Here is a 23,893-nt window from a genome sequence, read left to right as displayed (position 1 = left end):
GCTTGTTAAGCAACGTAGTAAAAATGAACAAGCTTGTCCCTGAACAAGTGAGAAAATTCACGTCCCCTTTCTGTGCATGGGCAGTGAATGGGCAAGTGCTGCCCAACCCAGCCCTTCCTCCTCAACTCCTCCCACATACACTCTGCATGTACAAAACATTGCCTTGTCACTCTCAGGGTATGGAACACTGCCTAACTAGACAAGTGAAGTGTTAGCTGGGTTTACACTACTGTTTCTTTCTCTTTTTTATTCTTGGTTTCAAAGAATGGATGGCTGGGGAAGGGAGGAAGGTAGAATATATTCAGAAATGAAAGTGATTTAAAAACAAGGTATCAAGAATTGGAAAAAAAAATCAGTTAATACATTTTATACATACCCAGGAATGAGTTCTACTATTTTACATCCAACAATTAAAAGGCCCCCCCCACAACAACCCAAAACCCAATCCACCACAGGACAAATACACTTTTGTAAGACCACATACTAAGGCAACTGGATTTTTGTCAAAATAACCTAAATAAGAGGGTTTTAAGTTAAAAGCCGACAAGGAATGGTTTCAAGTCAATCTGTATATAAGTTACTAGAAAGACTATAGTTTGACTAATACACAGCATTACTTTTCTAGGTGCATACTAAATATCCATCAACTCTTTCTCTTAACACAGGAAAACCTTGGAAAGAGGAAATACAAACAATTTACTTTCAACAAAAGCTTTTATGCTTCAGGGCTTGCACTAGAACAGAAAAGTGGTTACAGAAGGCAGAATTCATCTGAATTTTGTGAAACCTTCATGCCCCTTTTGTGTCTAGATTTAGAGAGACGAAGCTATCGGATAAGTCAGACTCCGTAAAATCAAGCACTACTCTATGGAACACAAGGAAGAAAGGAGTAGAGTCTAAGCTTCACACTAGCTACTACATGAGACAGGAAGCCAAGCAGGACGATTATCAATTGGGTAAATAGAACTGCAGCTTTAATTGTAGGCCTCAGTGCAATTAAAAAAAAAATAAATACTGTAATCAATTTTAGGACCTTACATTTGAATGGGGCCAATAATTTCAGTTTTAGAGACCAGGTTTACTGCAACAGTAAGAAAAACAATTATTCTTTGGAAAATCCTTGGCGGCTGAGAAGAAAAACTCCACCTCCAGACATACTTTGTGGTTCTTTCTGTAGGGCCTTCGTGATTCAGCTGATTACAATAGAAACAACATGTGATTCAACTCAGCCTTTCAGAGAAGACATTCCAGCTCGCATGATCTCATCAACCAGGAGAATATTGGTGGCAATCACAGTGCTGAAAGGCGATTTAAGACATTTTAAGTATCAACTAAAATCAACTTTCATTTCTTAGTACCTAGGAGTTCCTCAATCTAAGGACACAATAGTGTCTGTCCTAACTTGTGCTGTCTTTTCCAGTACTTTTATTTTAAATTTGATTATCAAGTCTTCTCACAAACATTATTACTTGGAGAAGAATCACATAAAAACCACCTCCCCCCCTCCACAGGCTTTTCCCCCCACTCACCAGGAGTGAAGCAGCTGCTTCTTGACACAGTAGTTATCCCAGATGCCAGCTTTGGCCGCAACAACCGGCTCACCTGCGAAGGAGACCACGTGACCCCTTCAGCTTGGCCGTCTTCCCCGCAAGGACCCGGCCACTAGAAATGCCCTTCCCCCAGCTGAAGTTGCTCAGGAATATACCCCGGCCAACGCTGGCTACCTTTGGGTCTCAAGAACACTCATGCCAGCACCTGAGGCCTGTACTTGTCTCGTAAAACGTTTTTTGACAAGGAGAATTCAATAGAATTAACTGGTTTCTTTGGTAATCCTCTTTTTTTATGAATCTTAAAGCACAGTTTGGAGAAGGGCCTCATGACCCACCACCTTGCTACTTGCGGCCACCTGCTAGTGCCAGCAGCACCCGAGCTACTTGGAGAAGCCCGTAAAAAGCCTGCCCCAACTAGGGCGTGGTTTTCTTACCTGTCTTTAAATCAACACCAACAAGCTGTCCTGATTCTGAATGTTCAGCCTGTACCTTAACTAGTGTTTCCTGAAGGTCAAAACCAGAGTTCTGAGCAAGAACCTTCAAAAACAAAATAAACACAACACTTAACCTTTCAAAACAAAATAAGACCTACCAGCAAACAAGGATGAAAGTAATTCTTGTTACATTTATTCTGAAGCAAGGCAGAAACACACATACGAGATGATACATCTCAAGCTGGATAAGATCTCCAGGCAGTTAGCAGACACAGTGCAGAAGGTTGGACCTGGACGCAGACCTGAATTCAAATCCTACCGCAGACACTAGATGTGTGACCCTCTGTCTGCCTAAGTTTCCTCACCTATGAAATGGGGACAACAGTCCTCCCCACCTCCCAAGGTTGATCTGAGGATAAAGTATTTTTTAAGTGCTTTGCCAACCTGAAAGCATTGTATGAAAGATAGTTATTATTGTTTCTGGTCATCTAATATAACACCCTCATTTTACCGGTGAGGAAACAAATAATAACCAAGAAATGTCTTCTCCATGCCAGTCTCAGAGGCACGAAGCCGAGTTCAAGTCCTGACTAACACACACCATATATCAGTTGTCAATCTGCACAGGGAGAACATTTTTTCACTGAATGCTATCTGCACCACTGGGAATGCAGGTCCAAGCAAAAAACTCTTATTTGCTGCCTACCCCAAAACGACCCCACTACAAACACCCTAAGAACACTGCAGGAGGCCTTCTGTAAGAACCCCCAGTCTAAGCCTGTGGGCAGCCACACTCGAAGATCTCTAGGGTGTGGTGCTAATAATCATTTTCACTTGGGTCATGCTCTGAACAATGCAAGGAGTATTTGACACAAAGGAATGCTTTAAGTTTTAATTACGCCACCAAGTTGTGACTTGTGACTTATTACCCACTGTCCAAAAGCAAGGTTTGACCTGGAAAAGAACTGACCCACAGCAGGGGCTCCCCATAGGATCCTCATGGTCAGGTAACAGTAAAGGACAGCAGCAGCTACTTTACAGATGAACCATGTAAGACGCAATCTAGGATTAACTACAGCACATGGGCATGTTTTCTAAATATTAATGTCACAAACAAACCAGCACTTTAATTTCCACACACCTTGGGAATAATGAGCAATGCATCAGCAAAAGCCTGGACTCCTAGACGGGCCCTTCCCTTGACATTGGGCTTGTGTTTAATGAGAGCTTCAGCTATGGCGACTTCCACTGCGCCGGCACCTGGAACCACGCAGCCTGGCCAGGGAGAGGAAAACACAACAGGACACGTCACATCTCCATAGTAAAAGCAGCTTGTTTGCCAGAGGGTGTGCCGTCCTTCCTGAGGTGAGGCAAGCACCACTCACCTCCAACAGCCTCAAAAACTGGGCTGTGGGAGACACTCGCTCTCCTCCCTGGATTAAGTGGTGCCTCCTCTTCTGCTGTCAAACCCCCAGTGTGATTTCAGCTCACTTTTCACACTTCTCACACCATCATTACAAAGTCAGGGCAGATGCCTGTGATCCCCTTTAGCAATGGCATGCCAAGACAACCCTTAGCATCCCATTAAGACCATCTCAAAGGAGAACAGTGTGCTTTCGCATGGTGTCTGGCTGTGTTGACTACTGACAAAGAGAACACAGTATTCATCCATGCACTTAAAAGGTAAATGTAATTAAACAAGTTTATACCAACCCATCTGTCAGCCAAGAACTGAAAACAAACAGATGCCCATCAGCTTGGGGAATGGCAAACCAAATGTGGCACAGCACATGAATGTCGCAATGGAATACGAAGACCATGGGGACAGTATGTGAACTGATGCCGAGAGAAGTTAGCAGAACCAGAAAAACACAAGTGTAACAGTGGAAACAGAAATGACAAATATGCATCCAGAACCCCGCAATCCTAATCACAAAGAGTGGCCCTAAGACGAACATGAGATGGGGCAGCTAGGTGGCGCAGTGGATAGAGCACTGGCCCTTAAGTCAGGAGGACCTGAGTTCAAATCCAGCCTCAGACCAAACACTTGACATGTACTAGCTGTGTAACCCTGGGCAAGTCACTTAACCCCAATTGCCTAAAAACAAAACAAAACAAAACAAACAAAAAAAAAGAACATGAGAACCAATTTCCCTCCCTCCTACCCCACCCCCTTGTGGATCCAAGGTTATTGTCAGATTACCTTCTTCCCCCTTTTCATTCTGTTATAAAAGATGGTATTCTGGGGGTAGCTAGGTGGCACAGTAGATAGAGCTCCAGCCGTGCAGTCAGGAGGACCTGAGTTCAAATCGAGCCTCAGACACTTGACACTAGCTGTGTGACCCTGGGCAAGTCACTTAACCTCATTGCCTCACAAAAAAATGCAAAAACAAAAACCAACACCAACCAAACAAACAAAAAAAATGATATTCTGAGTGGGGGAAGGATCCACGGGGAAACGAGAGTGATACAAAAACACCCCAATGGCTGAATTTAGGAGTATGAAGCTCACCATCTTCAAGGGCATTCTTGACCGCCCGCAGACCATCTCGTACCGCATCCTTGATCTGTGTGATCGTGTGCTTGTTTGGGCCTTTGATCAACAAAGTCACAGATCGGGGGTTGCCACACTTCTCAATAAAGGTGAACTTCTCTTCTCCCTACACCATGTAATGAATATGAAAACACCAGAAACACCAGGCAGCACCTGAACAGTTTTAAGGCCATCACTAGTATTTTTTCTTTTCTTTTTTCAGTAGTAATGAGTTTATTAAGACAATGTTGGGGTGGGTGGGATTCCTAGTGAGTCTGGTAAGAGCCAGACTCTTAAGGAGTCTGTGCATTTGATGAGGATGGGATATTTTTATACACTAGGAGTGGCAAATAGCCTGGGGTGGTCCAGAGGTAACAGAGAAAGGGGCCTGGATGGGATTAAGGAATGTGAAGTAAACTAATTAAATAATCCAGGTGAGTTTGGGTGGGCCAGATGCCTTAAGCAACCCCAGGGATCTGGGCTGTGTAGAAAGCTCTGGGGACTTTCAGGGGTCCATCATCCTCCCTCAAACAAATGGGACCCAAGTTCTTTTGGGGTAAAGGTCTTGGCTTCTGAAACTGTTTCCTGCTGGCAATGGCCCTTAGTATTATTTTCAAAATAGGACAGGGTACATGATTTGATGGCAAACTCAGGGAGAGGACGCTACAAACCTAACCTTAGTTCAGCCTTCGCTCAAGTGGGGACACTGTTGGTACTACTGATAAAAAACCGCTTAGGTTGCATATTATGTTATTTAATCTTGTCAGGTATCTTCCTTTCAGAAGACCAATTTAAGCAGCAATTAAGGTTTATCAGTAAGGATTATGACGCAGTAGGCAGCTGTGGTCCAAACCAAACTGGATTTCCAACTTGGTGCAAGTTGCCATTTGGAAGAAGATATTTTAATGCTGTTTGCAAATAATCTGGGAATGCAAGAGGCCACAACCCCTACAGAATCGGCAAATGTACTCTGACTTAAAAGGACCCCCAAAATGGTGAATTTTCTAAACTAACAGTGCTGGTCCAATGGAGCATGGTATGGTAAGTAGAAATACTGCACAGGAAGGCAGTGGCTTGGCCCCTTCTCCTTCCTACACTGAAGCCTCTGTCACTTCTGAAGATGCCCCACAGTCATACACATAGTTTATGTCAGATGCTGGTCTAACACACACCTGCAGTATCAGAAATAAACATTTTTAGTTCAAGGGATACCTTATATCTTCATCAAACCAAATGTTTATTATGTATTAACTTTTTGAAAAACAGATGATATCCAGCCTCAAATTCAACCCGAAATTTGACCAGCTTCAACCACACAGACTGGCTGGGGATGAATGACTGATCTGCACTAGATTATTTCCTCACCAAAAGAGCTCCTTATGTCAACGTGATCACAGCTCTACACAGCAAAAAGGTTCATCAAATTTCAAATGCAAAATAAAAATTGAGATAATCAAGGGCTAAAAAATTTCGTGAAGAGATATACTTACCAGTGTGTATTCATAGACAAGCCCTGCATGTCCCAAACAGTCAGAATTTAAGTCATCTAGAGAATTCATAGCCATGCCACCACATGCAAGAGTCAACCTGAATAAGGAAAACTTACTTTATAATTCCATGGTTGGAAACTTAACTCCCACAAGCAACACCCTCCCAATTCATGAGCATATTTAATTTTGAGGAAGTTTTCACTTGTGTTAGGACTGAAGTTTTTCATTTCCATGCAGAAGTCCGAATGGAGGTTGCATATGGAATCACTTGAATCACTTCCCATAGTCCAGTAAGGGTAATATTAGAATGATTCACATAGAAGAGCCAGTGCCTTCAGTCCCTTCATTCCCAAGCTCAATTCTCCTCCAATTATGACCTCTTACCAACAAATTTGTCTTTAGGCTCAAAATGTCCAGGACTGTACAAACAAAAAACTTTGGAATAACTAGATACAGACAGTTCTTGCTTTCCATAAACTGGCATTACACCAATCTGACTTGGCAGACAGAGTGTAGCCAGGGGCCCTTTGTCCTCTCCAGCTACAGGGTTACTCAGAGCCCCAAGAGGGGAGGGGTAAGGCTTTGGAATGGGCCACTCCTTTTAAGTGAGAACTGGCTGTGTAAAGCCTCAATTACATACAGTAAGAGTAAATTCAAAATACTCAGCCCACCTGCCAAAACTTACCTCTCCATATTTCTTCTTTTTGCTCTTCGGAGGGCTATTATGCCTTCTTTTGCAAGAGCATCTAAAGAAAATGGGTCAATTCCCTGCAACGATTAAAAAAAACCAAAAACCTTAAAATGGATTGGACTATTTAGGTGATTGAGACCTGAACACAGAGCATTAAAATTTCATTCTCACCTTTTGGTTAATAACAACAAATCCTTTGTCTGAATCACCACACACTTTTCTTTTCAGTTCTACTATTTTCTTTACTCTATCTTCAATGAATTTCCTTTCTGCTTTTACTAGTTTCTCTCTTTCCTCTGCACTTTTGTAAAAAAATCCAGAATTTACTTCTCTAAAAAAAAAGAAGCAAGAAATAAGATTATTTAAAAAGTCAGGAAAAAACCCATATTATCACATGCAATTTCTGAAAATTCACTTCATAGGACCATAGGTTTAGAGCCACTAGCTGGGTCTCTTAGAGGTCATTCACTGTGATCAATTTATGAAGATAACCTGAACTTACGTTTTTTCATATTCTAATGATACATTGCACGTAAGGATGTAAGCATCTTCTACTCTTTTCTTCATATCAGGATGTCGGGCGCCATGGTCCAATACCAGTCCTCTGATCAACCTATTAAAATATGTATTTCCTTCTATGAGTATATTATAGTTTGCCTGAAAGACAGCGTATCAAGCAATAAAATATAAAAGAGCAAATTTAAGTGAGACAACTTTAATAACTTCTTTCACAGCCTTTAAAAGCCACCAATTTCTTTTTTTTAAGCCCCAGGACAAAATATTCACCACTCACCCCCGCAAAACAAAGGGGAGGGGGAAGGCTCACTGTGCATTCACCTACTAAATGCAGCTAGATTTTAACAATCAAAAACCAAGTGAGGGATGAACATTCCGACTGGACCCCCTCACCACCTATGGCATTCACTTATTTTGATCTTCTAATGGACTGGCTTCTGTGCCAGCCCCTCCCCTACAGTATTTTTGGCAGAGGCATGCTCCTTTTTAATATTAGCCCAGCAATGCTGGGTGGTGGGCTCTGCATACAACACACAGATTTACTCACTTCCTGTAGAATCATGCCAACCACCAATGTAGCCTTAGCAAAACTTGCATAGTGTGTGATATATAGGATTCATCTACGCAAAATGCATATCCCCATTACTCATCCAAAGACATCACAAATAAAGAGGCAAAATGATACCTCATGGAACATTTGTTCTGAAAGTTACCCTACAAAATTGCTTCAACTTTCCAACTAGTCTAAAAATTCAAGAGTTAAATTACTTTGGATGACCTGCATATAAAACTTACACTTTAAAAATCTGTAAGACAATAAAATTTCAGAGTCAACATTTCCAACAACTTTTAACTACCTACGTTGTGTCAGTTTCTGACTTATGCTTCATCTCCATGATCTCTACCATGAAAAGATCAACAGGTTCACCTGGTTTTCTGACAGCCAAAACCGAGTCTACTACGGCCTGCAATACAAGGGGACACAAAGATAAAATAAGGTTGTTGCCTACATTTTAACCCAGTTCCAATTTTTCCCTTTTCTCAATGGCCATTAAAATTAACTATTATCCACCAAAAATATATCTAGCCCCCCCTCCAATATTACAGCTTCAAGGTAGCAATCAAAGGAAAGAAAATTTTCAATTCCTATTGTAAAACAGCCATTTTGCAGTTTCCACTGAAGACCAAGTATTATGCCAGGGCCATAACCACCACTTCTCTGTTTTTCCAAACAAAAGTCAGTAAGCTGACAGACCACTTTCTATGAAGACACACAAGTCACATTAAACCACAACACAAATCTCTATCTGTGTAACATATTTCCAAGCTCCAAATGCGTTAGGTTTTAACCTACCTGTGGAACAGAACCCTCACCCCATACAAAGACTGGTGTATAGGACATTAGCAGGTAGAACAAATGAGCACTTTGCATTATTCTTCAGTTTTACTGAACCATCACAAGTATTTCTTGGTTTTACTGGCAAGACAGAACTGATGAAAATTGCCAACACTAGCAGTGCAGCATTGTAAGAGTACTGGCCCTAAAGGCCCTTTCTGGTCCTCAATTTTCTAATTTACCCAAATGGGGAGACTGCCTTCTGCTCTGCTCCCTTCCTTTACGAGCTGAAACGCTCCTGCTTTCTTACTTCTTCACGTCGGCCCCGCTCACCCAGACTCCACCCAACACCCACCTCCGTCAGCACATCGGCCAGGTCAGCATTGACTTTGGTGCGCAGCGATGTTCGGGCCACATCGATGAGGATTTCTCTATCTATTTCCTTGCTTATTTTGATTTGATCCAAGACTTCAAGGGCCTTTGTCTTAGCAGCTTCAAACCCTTCCGTTATGATTCGAGGGTGCAGACCCTGGTAACAACATTCATAAAGCCATCCATTAGTCTCTTCAAAGTCTGGCTCTATTGTCATGGCAAAGCTTATATCTTTTTTTGTATGTGGTAGGCCTACTGGTTACCACTCAATCTCAGAAATGTGCTGCCCTTCTGAATACATGTAAAAGGATAGACAGTCCTTCCAATGCAGAGGAAAAGAGCAGATGTTATTCTAGCACAGACTATAAACCAAGGGAACTACAAAGCACGCTTGGGTGTTCTCTGTGCCAATAGTAAGGAATAAGGGATGCCCCCTCCCAATCCTACTGATGCTTTGGCTAGGCATATTTTTCATAAGTCATCTGGAATTCCTTTTATGTATTAATAAAGAATAAACAGCCCCTTAGAAGACAACCTCTTATTTTCTCTAAATAAAAAGTGAGGAACTCTATGGATCTAAAATAACCTCAGGCAAGTGCTTATGGTCCTCTAGGACTCTTCAGTACATGAAACCTTTTCTATCCTTTCCCTATTTTCCTACTTACTTTCTTACTAAATTGGTTAAAGGTACAAGAGGTTAGTGCTAAACAAAAGCCCTGATCCCTTCCCTACTTTGCTGATTCTTTTCCTTTTGGAATCCAGTTAAATATAATCCTCAGGCACCTTTCACTAGACCATATTTAAAAAGTTAGATAAAAAATAACTTAACTTTTTTTAGTTATACAAGAGGCCAATCACTATGAGGCCCCTAAACTGGTCTAGAGTGGACAAATAAAACATTTCCTATTTAGAAGAAAATACCACAGGAATGTGACAGTCATGTGTACTTCAGAAATGTAGAGGTCCGCCTGCTTCAGCAGCTCCCCAATGATGAGAACATTTGAAGTGGTGCCATCACCAGTAATGTCATCCTGGGCTGTAGCTACTTTTGCTATCAAGGAGGCTGTTGGGTGTTGAATTTGCTAAAAATAGAAAATGAAAAATATACAATTAAAATTTTAGATGAAAGAGATTCCTCTTTACTAAACAAGTGCCCTCTCACAAGGACAAAATGATATGGGACTAATGAATCTCAAAAGCAAGTAAGTCTCAAAATCAATATCTCATTGTTACCTATGACTAAAGAGTCCCTGCTAAAAGGTGTACATGACACCAATTAAAAAATAAACAAGTCAAATCCTGTTACCATGAACTTTCAGGGAATGGATTAAAATTTTCCTGTTATTTTAAAATTATCTGAAATGGAATTTCAGCTGACAACAGATAATTATGTCCTCAGAAATTCGATTTCCCTTTCTGAAGCAATGTGCCTATTTGAGCTCAATTTTTTTTTATAATTATAACTTCTAAGTCAGTTAATGATAAAAATAAGTGGTTAAAGTGATGAGTCAGGAAGACCCGTTTGAATGTGGCCTCCTGTCACACTTATTAGCTGTGTGACCCAGGGCAAGTCACTTAACCTGTTCGCCTCAATTTTCTCAACTGTAACAAAGGGAGAATATCAGGCCCAACCTTCCCCAGTGGTTGGGAGGATCGGGGTTGAGCCCAGCACGTAGTAGGCCTGCACAACTGTTAACCCTCCCCCCTATTCTTCGGGGACACACAAAGACTCTGACTCCAGCCCGGGGGGCGGGGCGCTTCTCACCATTTCGTGCAGCAGCACGTTGCCATCCTTGGTGAGCTTGATGTCTCCAGCCCCGGAAACAAGCCTGGTGGGGAAGAGCGACCGGCCCACGTGTGAGAGCCCCTCCCTCCCAGGGCCGCCGTGGGCAGGCTCGCACCCACGTTCTCACACGCACACGCGTTCCAGGGCTCAGAGGTGGTCGCGGGGTCTCCGGGCGCCCTGGCCGCACAGCGGGGGGCGATTCCCCCCCGGGACACGTTTCTGGCAGCCTCTCCCCTCCTCCCCCCACGAGGCCCGGCCGGACGAGGGCCGGGAGTCGTGAGCCCAGAAGGCTCGGACCGGATGCAGCCTCCCGCGCAGGCCCCCCCAGCGCCCCTTCCCCTCCCCCACCCCCGCCCGGCCGCGCGCTCCCGTCCCCGTGGCCTCACATCTTCATGGTGCCCTTAGGCCCCAGGTTGGTCCTCAGCACGTCCTGCAGCCCCCGGGCCGCGCTGATGTTCACGGCCAGCGCCGCCTGAGCCCGGGCCACCTCGGCTTTGGGGTTCAGCGCCTTCACGGCCGACATGACTGCGAAGCGGAGGCGGGCGCGAGAGAAGTGGCTCGAGACGTGCTCAGCTCAGCCGCGGCCCCAAAGCGAGCTCCGCATAGACCCGCGAGACGAGACGAGACGAGACGAGAAGAGACCCAGCCCCTTCTAGAAACCTCCAGCGCCCCCGGGCCCGCCTCGGCCTCTAGCTATTGGGCCCGAGTGGCCCACACGCCGCCGCCATTGGGCCCCGGAGCTGCTCATCGCCTTATGCCCCGCCTCCCAGTCCGCGGCTGCCAATCCCCCTCTGGCTCCGCCCCCTCGGTCACCTCTCCGTTGACGTAGGGACGAGCTAATTCCTATGGCAACGAGGCATCTCTTCCTGTCCCGCTGTTACAGGGCGGGAGAGCGCAAAGGTTGTCGGACCTGGGGCCTAGGGGGGCACGTAGAGCACAGGGTCAGGCCCTCCACGGCAGCCGGGGAACACGGACGCTTGGGAAACGTCCATCCGAAGTCGCGTGAAACCCACAGCTCAGGGATGGGCCTCAGTTCCCCTCTCTGTAAAAATGTGCGAGAGCATACTTTCTCGGCGTTGCAGGCTCCAAGCACTGGTGCAGTAAGTGTCCTGAGGATTGTATTGAAAAAATCCTGAACAACAACAAAAACAAAACCATTGAGAAACCAAAATAGAATTGTACTTTAAACAGTAAACTTCGTTAGAGACAGGCACTGGGCCTGTGGCTTCATTGTTACCGGGAGCTCCCAGTGGGAAAATTCCTTCCATCAACCCAGACAAGTACCTTCCCTGAAACTTAGCCTGAAGCGTGAACTGAGAGGTTGTGACTTGCCAGATGTGGGAATCCAGTTGTCTTCTAGTAAACCAGACTATTAAACAGATTTGTGCACAGCCAGTAGTGTCGGAGGTAGGATTTGAATTCAGGTCTTCCTGCCGGACTTCTTACCAGCCATTATCTACTTCACCAAGATGCCTCTCTACGATTATTACATTATTAGCAATTTAAAAACACAAAACAAAACATGTTAACTTTAACAGACTAATAAAAGCATTCCATTTGCTTCCATGTTTCCTTTTGATCTTTTTCTTTGCATTTTTTTGTTGCTTTTTTTTTACAATTATAGTTGAACAAACAACAAATCACAACAAAATTATTTTCATTATCAACTCATGTTTTCCCATGTTTCTTTGTACTATTTATATTTATCATTTCTTAGGTGCAATTAATTACATTCATATGCCACAATTTTTTCTGCCTTCACAGTTACAAATAAGGCTACCGGGACTATTTTTATATACATACCTGTGTTTCTTTTCAATAATATCCTTATGATAGTGGTTCTCAAATTTTTTGATCTGAGGACAACTTTAAAAATTATTGAGGACTCCAAAGAGCTTTTGTTTAGGTGAGTTATAGCTGTCAACATGTTGTGTGTTAGGAACTAAAGCTGATAAAATTTTAAAATATTAATTCAATAGTCAATCTGTCACATGATAAAGTAAATAACATTTTAAATAAACGATAACACTATTTTCCAAAACAAAATTTAAGAAAAGTGGCATTGTTTTACACATTTTGTAAATCTCTAATGTCTGGTTTGTTTGAAGACAGCTGGATTCTCATATCTGCTTCTGCATTCAATCTATTGAGATATGTTGTTTGACTAAAGTATGTGAAGAAATCTAGCCTTTACAGGTGGTTGGAAAAGGGAAGGCTATTTTAATTGGCAGATAACATCTTAGTATTGTCATGAAAATGGTTTTGACCTTAAATTTCCCCTAAAAAAGTCTCAGGGAATCTCAGGAGTCCCTGTTAGTCCCTGGAGAAACACTGCTTTGGGGTATAAGCTTAGTAGAAGAATCACTGGGTCAAAACACAAATCAGTTTTATAGCTTTATTGTGTATTGCTATATTACTTTCCAAAAAGATGGCACCAACTCAATTTCAGGGCACGTGTACTTTTTCTCCAGTTCTTTATACATTCCATGAATCTCTTCATCTTCCTATTTCAGTAAAACTGAAGATATAGCCTTTATTTACTATTTCTATTATGTAAAATAAATTAGAGTAATTAGGAAAGGGTAGCAAATGTACTTTGCCAATATTGGCCATAAATATATTACTCAACATATTAGAATTTAAAATACATTTCAAAGTATCTGAAATGATTCTATTAATAATGTAGGAATTCAGGCGCCAGGACTGGAGAAATCCAGTTGGCAATAGGTCCTTCAGTACATCCATTTCTAGCACCTAAAGTTCAGGAAATATATTTGCAGTCTAGGAGATGTGTTCAGAAAATAAGCATGTTTTGAATCTGAAATAACAATCCATTAATTCCCATAGCATTTTATATTCAATGCATGTTCACAACCATCATCTGACTTGATTCACATAACCCTGTGGGGTAGGTAGGACAATGTCTTATTCCCATTTTACAAATGAAGAAGCAGATTAAGTGATATGCTTAGAATCATGAGTCACTGGTAGAGACATGATTAGAGTTTTGGTCTCAACTTCTGGAAGTTTTTCTTTCTTCTATATCAAAAGATCAGTGAAAAGAAGTAGAGAAAATAGTTGGTTGAGAAGATGCAGAAAGTTACCTCTAAATTTAATGTTTAACCTATCATCACATACATTAGCAGAGCTTAATAAAATACAAGTTTTCATCTTCAAGTTAGTTTGAGGAATCATAAAAACCTTCTTGTTTGAAGGTTCATTAATGTTTCAATCTATGGGGGGAAAGTCTTAAGTTAGGTTGATTTAAAAAAATATTTCAAGAAGGGAAAAATTCTAATTTGGTCATCAACTTTGGATATATTCTAAAATTAGTTATATGGGTTTGAAGAATCGGTTGAAAATCTGCATCCTCCCAATCCCACACTTGGCCTTAGAGAGAAAAAGTAAGTATTGTGGAAAAGGAAGGCCAGGTTTGGAAGCCAGGCTTCTAACAGCGATCCAGGCCGATAAGAGAGGAGGCTGATTAGACTGAAAAGACAGAACAGATAGAAGTAGTACAGGGATAGACAAATCGCCAGAGTCTCAGAGATCATTCTGTCCCCTTGCTCTTAAGAAGATAAAATAGTATAATACATTTTATAGCTGGGCAACAAAGACGCAGGGAAGTTAAATTACTTACCCTAGATGACACGGAAACAACCAGAACCCAGATCTTCTGCCTCCTGGTACAGTGTTTCTTCCCAGACATCCTACTCCATTCTAAATATCTTGCTGATTCCATCCCTTCTTATTTCCACTACAAGGTGTCAGTATTTGGGCCATAGTCTATGACCCTTGTCCAAAAGTTGGCAAAAATGTTTGAAATGTGGGTAATTCTCAGTCCTAAGGAACATGGGTTACCTTTGATTCTTTAAAATATCTGTGAGCCCTTCGGTTAATGGATAATATACAACGTGATACTAATAAGGTCCTGAGTGACTCTGCTGGCCCTCAGGTTACTGACTGTATTTTTTCATTCTAAACAACCACAAAATGAAATTGTTTTTAGCACAAGCTCATTGCAGATACTAGAAAACAGTTCTAAAAGCATGACCTGCTGAAAGTGGATCAATAGCATTATCATTTTAATAACAGAATCTTGGATTTTGAAGACATCTTAGGTCATTTACCTGATGTATGGACCTCCTCTAATATGCCACTGATAAATAGTAATAACAAGGAATTGCTGGTTTTTAAATATTTGTCTTTGTTGACTCAATCTTCCTTCTAGTGAGCTAAAATCTGTCCCTTGCAACTTCTTCTCATTTGCCTTAGCTCTGTGCTCCAGAACAGAGATGTCAAATACGTGGCCTGCTCAGGGTTTCCCCATGGCAACCCGAACCATGTCACTGGGAAAGATGTAATTTGGGAAATATTCAACAAAATAAATGAAAAAACAATAGAATATAAGTAACAACATGTCATTTTCCAAGTCAGTATGTGGTTGGCAGAGATCCTGATGTACAGTTTAGTGGTCCAGTTTTTATCTGAGTTTGACACCCTGATGCAGAACATTCAAGAATAAAGCTAACTGGAAACATGGCAGCCCTTCCGAGATTTGAAGGAAACTATCATGTCTCCCCCAAGTCTTCTTTCCTTTAGCCTAAATAGCATCAGCAGTTCCTTGTCTTTCTCATGACATGTTTTCAAGACCCCTCAACATCTTGATCATCCTTCTTTTTATTCACAAAGGATAGCAGGTTAAAATTATTTAAATTATGGACCTCAATAAAATTATTGATATAATATTTTGTGTAACATACAGTACCCTTAAAAAATTAAGAACTTCAAAACCAAATGCCAGTATTTGGTGGTAGCAAATTAGCTCTTAGCACAGTGCCTGGTACATAGTAGGTGCTTAATACATGTTGATTGATTGATTGATTGATTGGTAAGAATGGTCTCTAGGCCACAATTATGTTATTATGCTGACTGATTCTACTTGTAGTTCTAGATTGGGCTGGTCTTATAGACTGAAGTCCAAGTTCCTTATGACTAAAACAATCTAGTAGTATGCAGAGCCCTTTAAATTTTAGCACTAAAAAGTACCTTTTTATATGATAGATACCTTGGTCTGTGATCTCATTAGTTTGGAAAGCCTATCCATAACATGTCTTCTGAAAGACAGAGCCAGTCCACCCAAGCTGTTGAGGGCTTCCTCCTGGATTTCTTAACTCTGCCTGGATGCGGGGGGAGCACTCAGGCTGTCCATCAGTTCCCCTTCACTCTTGACATATGACGAGCTCACCCCCTTCATCACCCCCTTGGTGATATCTTTTAGGCAGTTTCTTCCCTGGATATCTTTATGCCCCAGTCAGCTCACCCTCATCATGTTCTCTCTACCCCTCTTTGGTCGACCTTGAACTTTATTTCTTCAGTGACTCTGTTGGTCTCTGCTTTGCAGCCACATGGTACCATCGGAAGAATAATGGTGTTTTTAAAAAAATGGGTTTTTGTTTCGAGAGCTTGGAGTCATCAAAAGCAGTGGGCCGTTTGGAAACGGCCCACTCTCCTTGTGCTATTTCATCTTGGGCCCAGTTCAAGATGAAATGAGAGTTAATTTTATTCAACATCCTCCTGATCCTGAGGCATAAATCGGGGAGAGGTGTGCTTCCCAAGGGCGTTTGTCACTGTCAGAGACTAGTGAGCAGAGTCCCAGAAGAAAAGGAGTTCCATCTACATGAAAAGGTTCTCCAAAGCGTCTTCATTAAATAGTGCAAGCCCCAAACATCCAAGAACCTTGTAAAAGAGAGTTACAATCACTTTAAAATGTTCCAAAGGGATGCAGAGAATGCTCGTTTTCTAGACGTTGACAGGTAGTTGGACAGACTCCTGGAGCTGTCTCATCAGAATATTCATCTGGGAAGAGAACAGATCCCACACAGTTGAATACATGATCGATTTGCTGCTGAGAAATTCAGCGTAAATTGTATTTTTGTAAGTTAATTTTTAAAACAAATGAAAGGAATTTAATGTTTTAAAGTTATTCTTTTGTTCTATTCCATCGTCTAATAAAGTGAAGACTCTTTTGTCACCTTTGCAATTACCTCCTGAAGTCTTGATTTTTTAAAATTCACATTTTTATGTACTAGTTTTGCTTTCAGAACGAGACACGTGATGCTGAATTTGATAGATGGCATCTTGCTGTTCCACAATTTATAAACCAAGGAACTGATATGATATGTGATAGTCACTCTGCAGAATGTTTCAGCACCCTTAGCCAAAACGTGAGTTGGTAAATTTCTTTGATTTATATTTTTAATATCATGTTTATTCCGGTACATTTACTTCTCCATTCGTTCGATTACTGCTCACATGGAACCTTCATGTAGTCCACGCTGGGCCTTGCCTTCAGACAAGCCTTTGCCCGCCTCAGAAACGTCTTAGGCACGAGTTGGTGACTCACTGCCGAGCCACGGATCAGAATCCAAGGCCACAGTTTCCTCACCTCTCAAATGACAGCTCTCAGGTCACTTTCTAGACCGAGGGGCCTATTCTGATCAGCACCAGGAGGAGGCACCTTCCTAGCGCACACCTAAGGACCGCCTGGGGCCTCAACTGGCGGTGAGGCTATCACATCCATCAGGAAAAGTTTCTTCCTTGACAACACATTCTGTGCTACAAGCCCTGTCTAAACAGCATCTACCACTTCCTCTGCTTCTCCCCACAGCCGGTGCTGGATGGATGTATGACCTGGGGCTGGCTTATCGGTCAACAAATGACAAGTTCATGGAAAAAGTGTTATTTTCAGAAGCCCATCTTTACCATTTCAGCCACTTATTAAATATCTGGAAACTACAAATAATAATGTAGTGGATCTCGTTTCTATTCATTCATAATAAAGTGAATTTTTAAAATATCTGTAATTTCCTTGTTTTCCCCAAATAAATCTTTAGACTCACCGTGGTTTCAACATGCCATAGAACATTTGGTACCTACTATAACATTCTTCTCATAACAACCTTTGTGAATGGGTTTGTTAACACACAAACGGCTTCAAATTCACTTAGCTTTTTACTGTCACCCAGCTGGTATCTCAGATGGTTGAGGAGGTTCCCTGATCAGGGCCATGTGAATGAGCAAGCTCTCCCAACAGAGGGACCCAAGTCCATTGCTGATCTCTCTTTGCTTAGCTCTGGATTCTTCTTGTACACCTGCCTGCCAAAGTTGAAAATAACATGGGATCACTAGGGCTTTGCCGTTGAGTGCTGACCTGGTTGGGTGCCAGCCTTCCTCCCCTCCTCCTTCTTTCACCCCAGTGCCAAACTACCCATCCTTCCCCCCAAGGTTCGTAGGCTCACTGAGTTACAGTTGGAACCACTGTTAACAAACACTTCTACAGCCAAGATCTCTCAGTTTTACATTCCTTCCATTACTGGTGTTCAGTGGAATCTAGCTTTCTCCAGAAGACACTGTATCTCTTGGTACTCTCACCACTACCCGTGACACACAAGAGCAAGAGGAGTGAATGGAGCAAATCCAGGTCCCCAAAGAGATATCCATATCCACAATTGCTGCGGTGTCCGTGGCAAGCCCATCCCTTCCCCAGGGACATGTAGTCAAAGGCTTCATCCTTTATAGTTCGGTAAGGAATTGAAAAACATGCGGGCCTCATGGGAAGAGTATGAGATCTCAGTTCAAATCCTGCCAGTACCACTTATTATCTCTACATTATGATCTTTTAAGCACTTTGAGTTTACCGAGTCTGTCCTCTCCTCCAGTTAAAAATTGGTAGTCTCTGCAAATCACTAATGGGTACATGGCCCACATCTCCAATTGTGGATATGGATATCTCTTTGGGGACCTGGATTTGCTCCGTGATCGTCAGGCAGCTTACTTAATGTGGTAGTCGCTCTTTCCATAGGCCCCTAGGTGGCACAGTGGATAATGATGGGCTTGGAGTCGGGAAGACCTGCGTTGAAATTCTTGCCTTAGACATTGACTCCCTGTGTAACCTTTCCTCATCTGTAAATGAAACTCCATCTCCTGGCTCTGGGTAGTTTCTCTGGCTGTCCCCGTGCCTCGAATACACATCCTCCTCATCTCTGCCTCCTGGATTCCCTGGCTTCCTTCAAGTCCCAGCTAAAAATCTCACCTTCTGAAAGAAGCCTTCCCCAGTCCTCCTTGATCTTAGCCCTCTTCCTAGGGACAGCTAGGTGGCCCAGTGGGTAGAGCACGGCCCTGGAGTCAGGAGAACCTGAGTTCAAATCTAGCCTCAGACATTTGATACTTATTAGTTATGTGACCCTAGGCAAGTCACTTAACCCCAACAAAAAAAAAAAAATCCTTTGAGATGACCCATAATTTATCCTGTTGTGAAAAATGATTTCTCTTGGTAATCTATGTTTTGGAGACTCCACCTTGCCAGCCTTTGGTTCAAAGTTGTTCAGAAGGACATCTCTGATAACGAAATTGCATTGAATCTTCCTATCTTGGTCAAACCCAACCCAAACTTGAATTGATTTTATCCTACTCAGGCTTGGGTGGAGATTGATACTACAGTCCAGATAGATGAAGGCTGGGAGTGGTCTGGAATGATGGTGGGTGGATATGAGACCCTGCCGAAAGGGGTATGTAACACTGTACCCCAAAGTCCCAAACCAAGCCAGTTCTGAAACCTGCCCCCTTAGGGGGGCCCAGTTTTGGACTGAACTCCCACGCAGTGGGTGTCAAGCCAGCTTGAGAGAAATTAAATCATGGACACATGCACCCTAATTTCATTTGTTTCCTTCTTAGAATAATTAAACTGGGGTTCGTGGGGTTTGGAGTTCACACTGTCTTTATCTTGTTTGTAGGTAATAGTTGTGTCCCCTGTTAGACTGGGAGCTCCCTGAGGGCAGGAACAGGCTTTTGCCCTTCTCCGTATCTCCTGAGCTTAGCACAGTGCCTGGCACATAGTAGGCACTTAATAAATGCTTGTTGCCTTGATCTGACTGTGATAGCACCTGCCTTATCGCTTGTTTGGAGGATCAAATAAGAAAACACCTGCAAATGTGGCTTTGCGCATTTTAAAGTGCCGTATAAATGCTACCCGTTATTTTATTATTATTTCCTGAACACTTTCTCCCAGTGTTTTCTCCTCCCCTCAAGGAGTTCAGGGCAGTGAGTTGTCCTCTCCGGGTAAGTTACAGCACTTCTTTCTGTTTTTCAGACGATGAGGAGGAGGTTACGCCAAGTGACTTCTAAAGGTTCTTAAGGGGCCTTGCAGCTTTCCCATTCACAGAGTCTGGAGTCAGGACCTGGTCTTTCGGGGTGGTTAGTTCCTGATCTTTGAGAAGACATAGTTAGGAAAGGACTCCAGGTGAAATCAGTATTTGCTTAATTGCAGAAGAAACCCATAAGGATCAGAGGCAAGTCCTTTGTATTCCGGGGCATCCCCTCCCCCTCAATCCTAACACACCTTGTGGGCTAGCTTTTTCCCTTCTCACCACTGGCTTTAGGTCACTAAACCCGCGTTCAGTCCTGTACTGTTTCTGACTTTGGGAAAAGAATGCTGTACAGCCCAGTCTGCTGGTCCTCCCCAACCAACAGGAGAAAGAGCAGGGTGGTGCTGAGGCAGCCACACCCTCCAGGAGGCGGGGCTACGGGTCTCTTCTGAACAGGTTTCAGAGCAGCGAGGTCCTGGAGGCTTTAGTTTAGGGAGGCATTATGGAAAAATCCCCCAAGCTTGCTCAGCAGATCTGAAATGAGCATTTATTAAAGTCGGCTTTCTCCCAGGAGGGTCATCTTCGGATCCCCAGCATGTGACTGGAAGCCCAGACTGAACCTTCGTTCCTCTGCAGCCTGAAGGATTCCTGTAGGGGCTTCTGTACTCTGTAAGTCTGGAGGCATGTACTGTTCTCTTACAGGATCCTGGGCTGCCCTCATGCCCTCAGATCTACTTAGCTCTGAAATTGGGTCCCTTAATTCTGTAGAGCCAGAATGAGGGGCAGTGTCTGGGCATTCAGGATTTCTTCTGTTTGTGAGTGGATCTGTTGATTTCTCCAGCTTGATTTAACTCACTCTGTCTGCTGTTAATTTCAGGATGAATGAATGATGCAATCCTCTGTGGAAGAGCCATCAGCCCACTATGGGGTGTAAAATCTCTAGAGTTTGGTGCTAACACTCTGGGACCCTCTCCTTCCACCCTATTAGCATTTTAAAATATTTCTGTCCATTGCATCCATTGGTACAAAAATTCACCTGAGGGGAGTTGAACATTCATTCATTCAATGGATATTATTCTCTCTTTTTTTTTCTTATGTCTGGGGCAGGATTGTGGATTGATTAATGTTATATAAGGATCAAAGAAGAAATTAGATCAACACTTTGTGTGCTTATTACAATTCCTGGGTATGTTTTCATTGTGATAACAGGGAGAAGCTCACAGGAGAAAGAAGGCTAACTGTGGAGTCAGTAAGACCCGAGTTTAGGCTCTGCCTCTGACAGAAATTAGTGGTGTGACTGCAAACGAGTCACTTAATCTCCCTAATGCTGTAGATTGTAGGTATGGACCAAAAATAATAACAAAGAGTGTGGTCCTGTACAGTTCAAAGCCATCAGGCAAACTGAGACACAGAAAGGCACTGGGGATGGGGGGGATGGGGTCTTGTCGTCTGAAAGACTTAGCTTCAGATTCTTCCTTTGGTACTAGCCATTGTGAATGACTGGAAAAAGTCACTTAAAGTCACTTTTTATAATGCCCATTTTCTTGTCTGCAAAGTGGTTACTCTCAGCCATGAATTTATAAACCTGTCTGTGAACTAGGGAAAAACAGAAAGGGTGTTTGTTGGGGGTTGAGTGTTTCATCAATGCCTTGGGAGCATCTGGAAAACTTCTGGGCGGTTAAGCTGGGGTTGGGTAACACCTGGGGCATTGCTTTGTATTCTTCTCTTGGCAGCTCCAAGATCGCTAAAGCTCCCAGTTAAATATAATACTCACTCTAGCTAAAAATTGACAGTGCCCAAGGAATAAAAATACAAGCACAAAACAGTCTCTGCCCTCAAGGAGTTTGCATTCTCTTGCCCGGTTCTTGACCCAGGAAGCTTTTCAAAGGACTACCCCAGTAATTCAGAGGGTTCTATTCCTCAATTCAGAAAAATTCAAACATTATGTTTCTCCCCCACCCCCACCCCACTGGGTATGCTTTCAAAATAAATGCTCAAGAGTGAAAAAAAAAACAAAACAAAACAAACCCACCAGGAGTGCTTAGGTTTTCTGATTTGTAGTTTTCAGCCATTTCTGTTATAGCACACTCACCTCTGGCCTATTCCTGGAAACTGCTGATGCCGCTTTTTGAAGCAGCTACTGGATTATACAATCAATTACTCAATCAGTAAGCATTTATTATACCATTACTATGGGGTCTACCCTCCCGAGCCCGTCTCCTTTAAAGTCACCTCTTCGATGATTAGTTGCAGCTTGGGGAATGCCCTCCACCGAAGCAGATCCCAAAGCAGACCTGTGACTGAATAGATAAATCCTAAGTTTTTGCCTCAGCCACAGAGAGATCAAGTTACCTGCCTCACTTCACAGAAATGAGCATCGGGTAGGATTGGAACTCAGGTCTTCCTTACTCCAAGTTTGGCCGTTGATAATAATGTAGCGAGCATTCACATAACATTTTAAATTTTACGCACTGCTTCACAAATATCTCATTTGATCCTAAGAACAGTTCTGGGAGATAGGTACTGATATTTGCAGGTTTTCAGAGCTCCAAGCCCAGCGCATACAGGGAAGGTTTCCTGCTCAGCCCAAAGGAAGGAAGGGCAGGATTGTAGGCATGGAGGTGTCCCTTTCGATGTGCCTTGTTTTCTTACAGATGAGTATCATTTATCAGGCTGAGCCTCCATCCCTCTCCATCTTGCCTCAGTAAAGATAAACTAGTGAAGGTGGAAGGCATCGTTATAGAGTGGGCACAGTCGGACCTGGGCTGGAACCCCGTGTCTGTGATCAGTAGATAGCTTACCTTGGAGTCAGGAAAACCTTACAGGAACACACATCAGCTGCGGGACCCTAGGCAAGTCCCTTAATCTGTCAGTGTTCGCAGGCAGAGAAGTCAAGTAGAAGGAGCCCTGGGTTTGGAGTAGAAGGTCCTGGATTAGAATACTGACTGTCATCGGTGTGACATTGGGCAAATTGCCTAGGCTCCATAGACGTCCTTTTTCCTATCTGTAAAATGGGGGAGTTGGAGTAGTTGACCTTCAAGGTCCTTTCCAGCTCTAAACCCGTGACCCTATCTTCCTGAACTATGGGGTGAGTTGCCTGTCTGCATTGTGGAGGGAATTTCTATACTGGAAGTTCCTTAAACTGATGAAATCACAGATTCTGACCGACCTTCTCCCCTGAGCTACCTATAATAGCTGCGTCACAGGGTTATTAAGAGGACCACATGATAATTCCTTTGTAAACCTGGAAGCCTTTTGGAAATGTCAGTTATTATTGTTGTTATTCTGTAAGATTCCATGCATGTGGGCATAGGTCTTCTACTCACCTGTCAATGATGCTTTCTGAAGCCCCTTCAAGCTCTAAATTCTGTGATCTTCTCCTACTCTGATGCTTTATCTTGACATAAAAGCTACCTGGAGTTCTCAAAAGCTATGCCAGCATTGCGTAACTGTGGGTAAGTTCTACTAAGCTGGCAGAAAGGCTTTGAGTATGGGCCCAGCATCTGACCAGTCTGGCTCAAATTTAGAGAGTCCTATCACCCGAGGGTTGGCCAACCAGTCCATGAATATTTTGGCCATGGCAACTCATGGGCCCCTCTACTAAGGTGTGGAGGGTTTATGGTCTACACCATACCCTCACCTCCCTTCTCTTTCTACATGAGGTTCCTCCCCTGAGACTTCTAGATATTCAGAGAGCCAGAGTCCATTCTAACTGTATAATTTTCCACTCCCCATGTCCCTCAAAGTGGATCTTAACCATTGACCTGGGTTGTCCCCTTTCTTCTACAGAGCATAATCTTACTGTCCCCTACTCCACCCTCACCTTAAAGTACTGATGTATGAGAGGGGTTCTCTGGGCTTAGAAAGTTGTACTTGATTGTTGGGTTGTCTTCCTTTGTCTTTTTTTTTCCTTGTCTTTTCTTTCTTTTTCTCTTTCACTCCTCTCAACTTTTCCTTTCCCCCCTCTCTCCCCCTTTCCCTTTTCCTCTCTCCACCTCCCTTTCTTCCCCTCTTTCCCTTTTCTTCTCTCCCTCTCTGT

General features: G+C 43.0%; 2 protein-coding genes and 2 non-coding genes across 4 annotated transcripts in view; 1 reads left to right on the top strand and 3 right to left on the bottom strand.

The window, feature by feature from the left end:
- Positions 1-352: 352 nt before the first annotated feature.
- Positions 353-11,298, bottom strand: CCT6A (chaperonin containing TCP1 subunit 6A). The gene is made up of 14 exons (XM_027862048.1): positions 11,095-11,298; positions 10,688-10,751; positions 9,870-10,004; positions 8,906-9,079; positions 8,076-8,179; positions 7,201-7,311; positions 6,870-7,029; positions 6,693-6,775; positions 6,008-6,104; positions 4,497-4,644; positions 3,126-3,259; positions 1,985-2,087; positions 1,530-1,602; positions 353-1,298 (listed from the first exon to the last, which is right to left on the bottom strand). Exons 1-14 carry the CDS (start codon positions 11,229-11,231, stop codon positions 1,226-1,228), a joined length of 1,596 nt encoding a protein of 531 aa, XP_027717849.1. The 5' UTR covers positions 11,232-11,298; the 3' UTR covers positions 353-1,225.
- LOC114043463 lies at positions 3,518-3,658 on the bottom strand. Its single transcript, XR_003569116.1, has one exon. It is a non-coding gene; the product is annotated as a small nucleolar RNA SNORA15 (small nucleolar RNA).
- On the bottom strand, positions 9,199-9,332 carry LOC114043464. Its single transcript, XR_003569117.1, has one exon. It is a non-coding gene; the product is annotated as a small nucleolar RNA SNORA22 (small nucleolar RNA).
- Positions 11,299-20,313: 9,015 nt separating the features above from the next.
- PSPH (phosphoserine phosphatase) overlaps positions 20,314-23,893 on the top strand; it is a 20,529-nt gene continuing 16,949 nt past the window's right edge. Inside the window, exon 1 of the mRNA XM_027862316.1 lies at positions 20,314-20,523. The gene's annotated coding sequence lies outside the window, so the exon portion shown is untranslated. The remainder of the gene's footprint in view (positions 20,524-23,893) is intronic.

Source organism: Vombatus ursinus, unplaced genomic scaffold (genome assembly GCF_900497805.2).
Source record: "Vombatus ursinus unplaced genomic scaffold, bare-nosed wombat genome assembly UNPS02014768.1, whole genome shotgun sequence".
Classification (NCBI taxonomy): Eukaryota; Metazoa; Chordata; class Mammalia; order Diprotodontia; family Vombatidae; genus Vombatus; species Vombatus ursinus.
The sequence above is the reverse complement of the archived record's forward strand: the minus strand, read 5'-3'. Positions and strand labels throughout refer to the sequence as shown.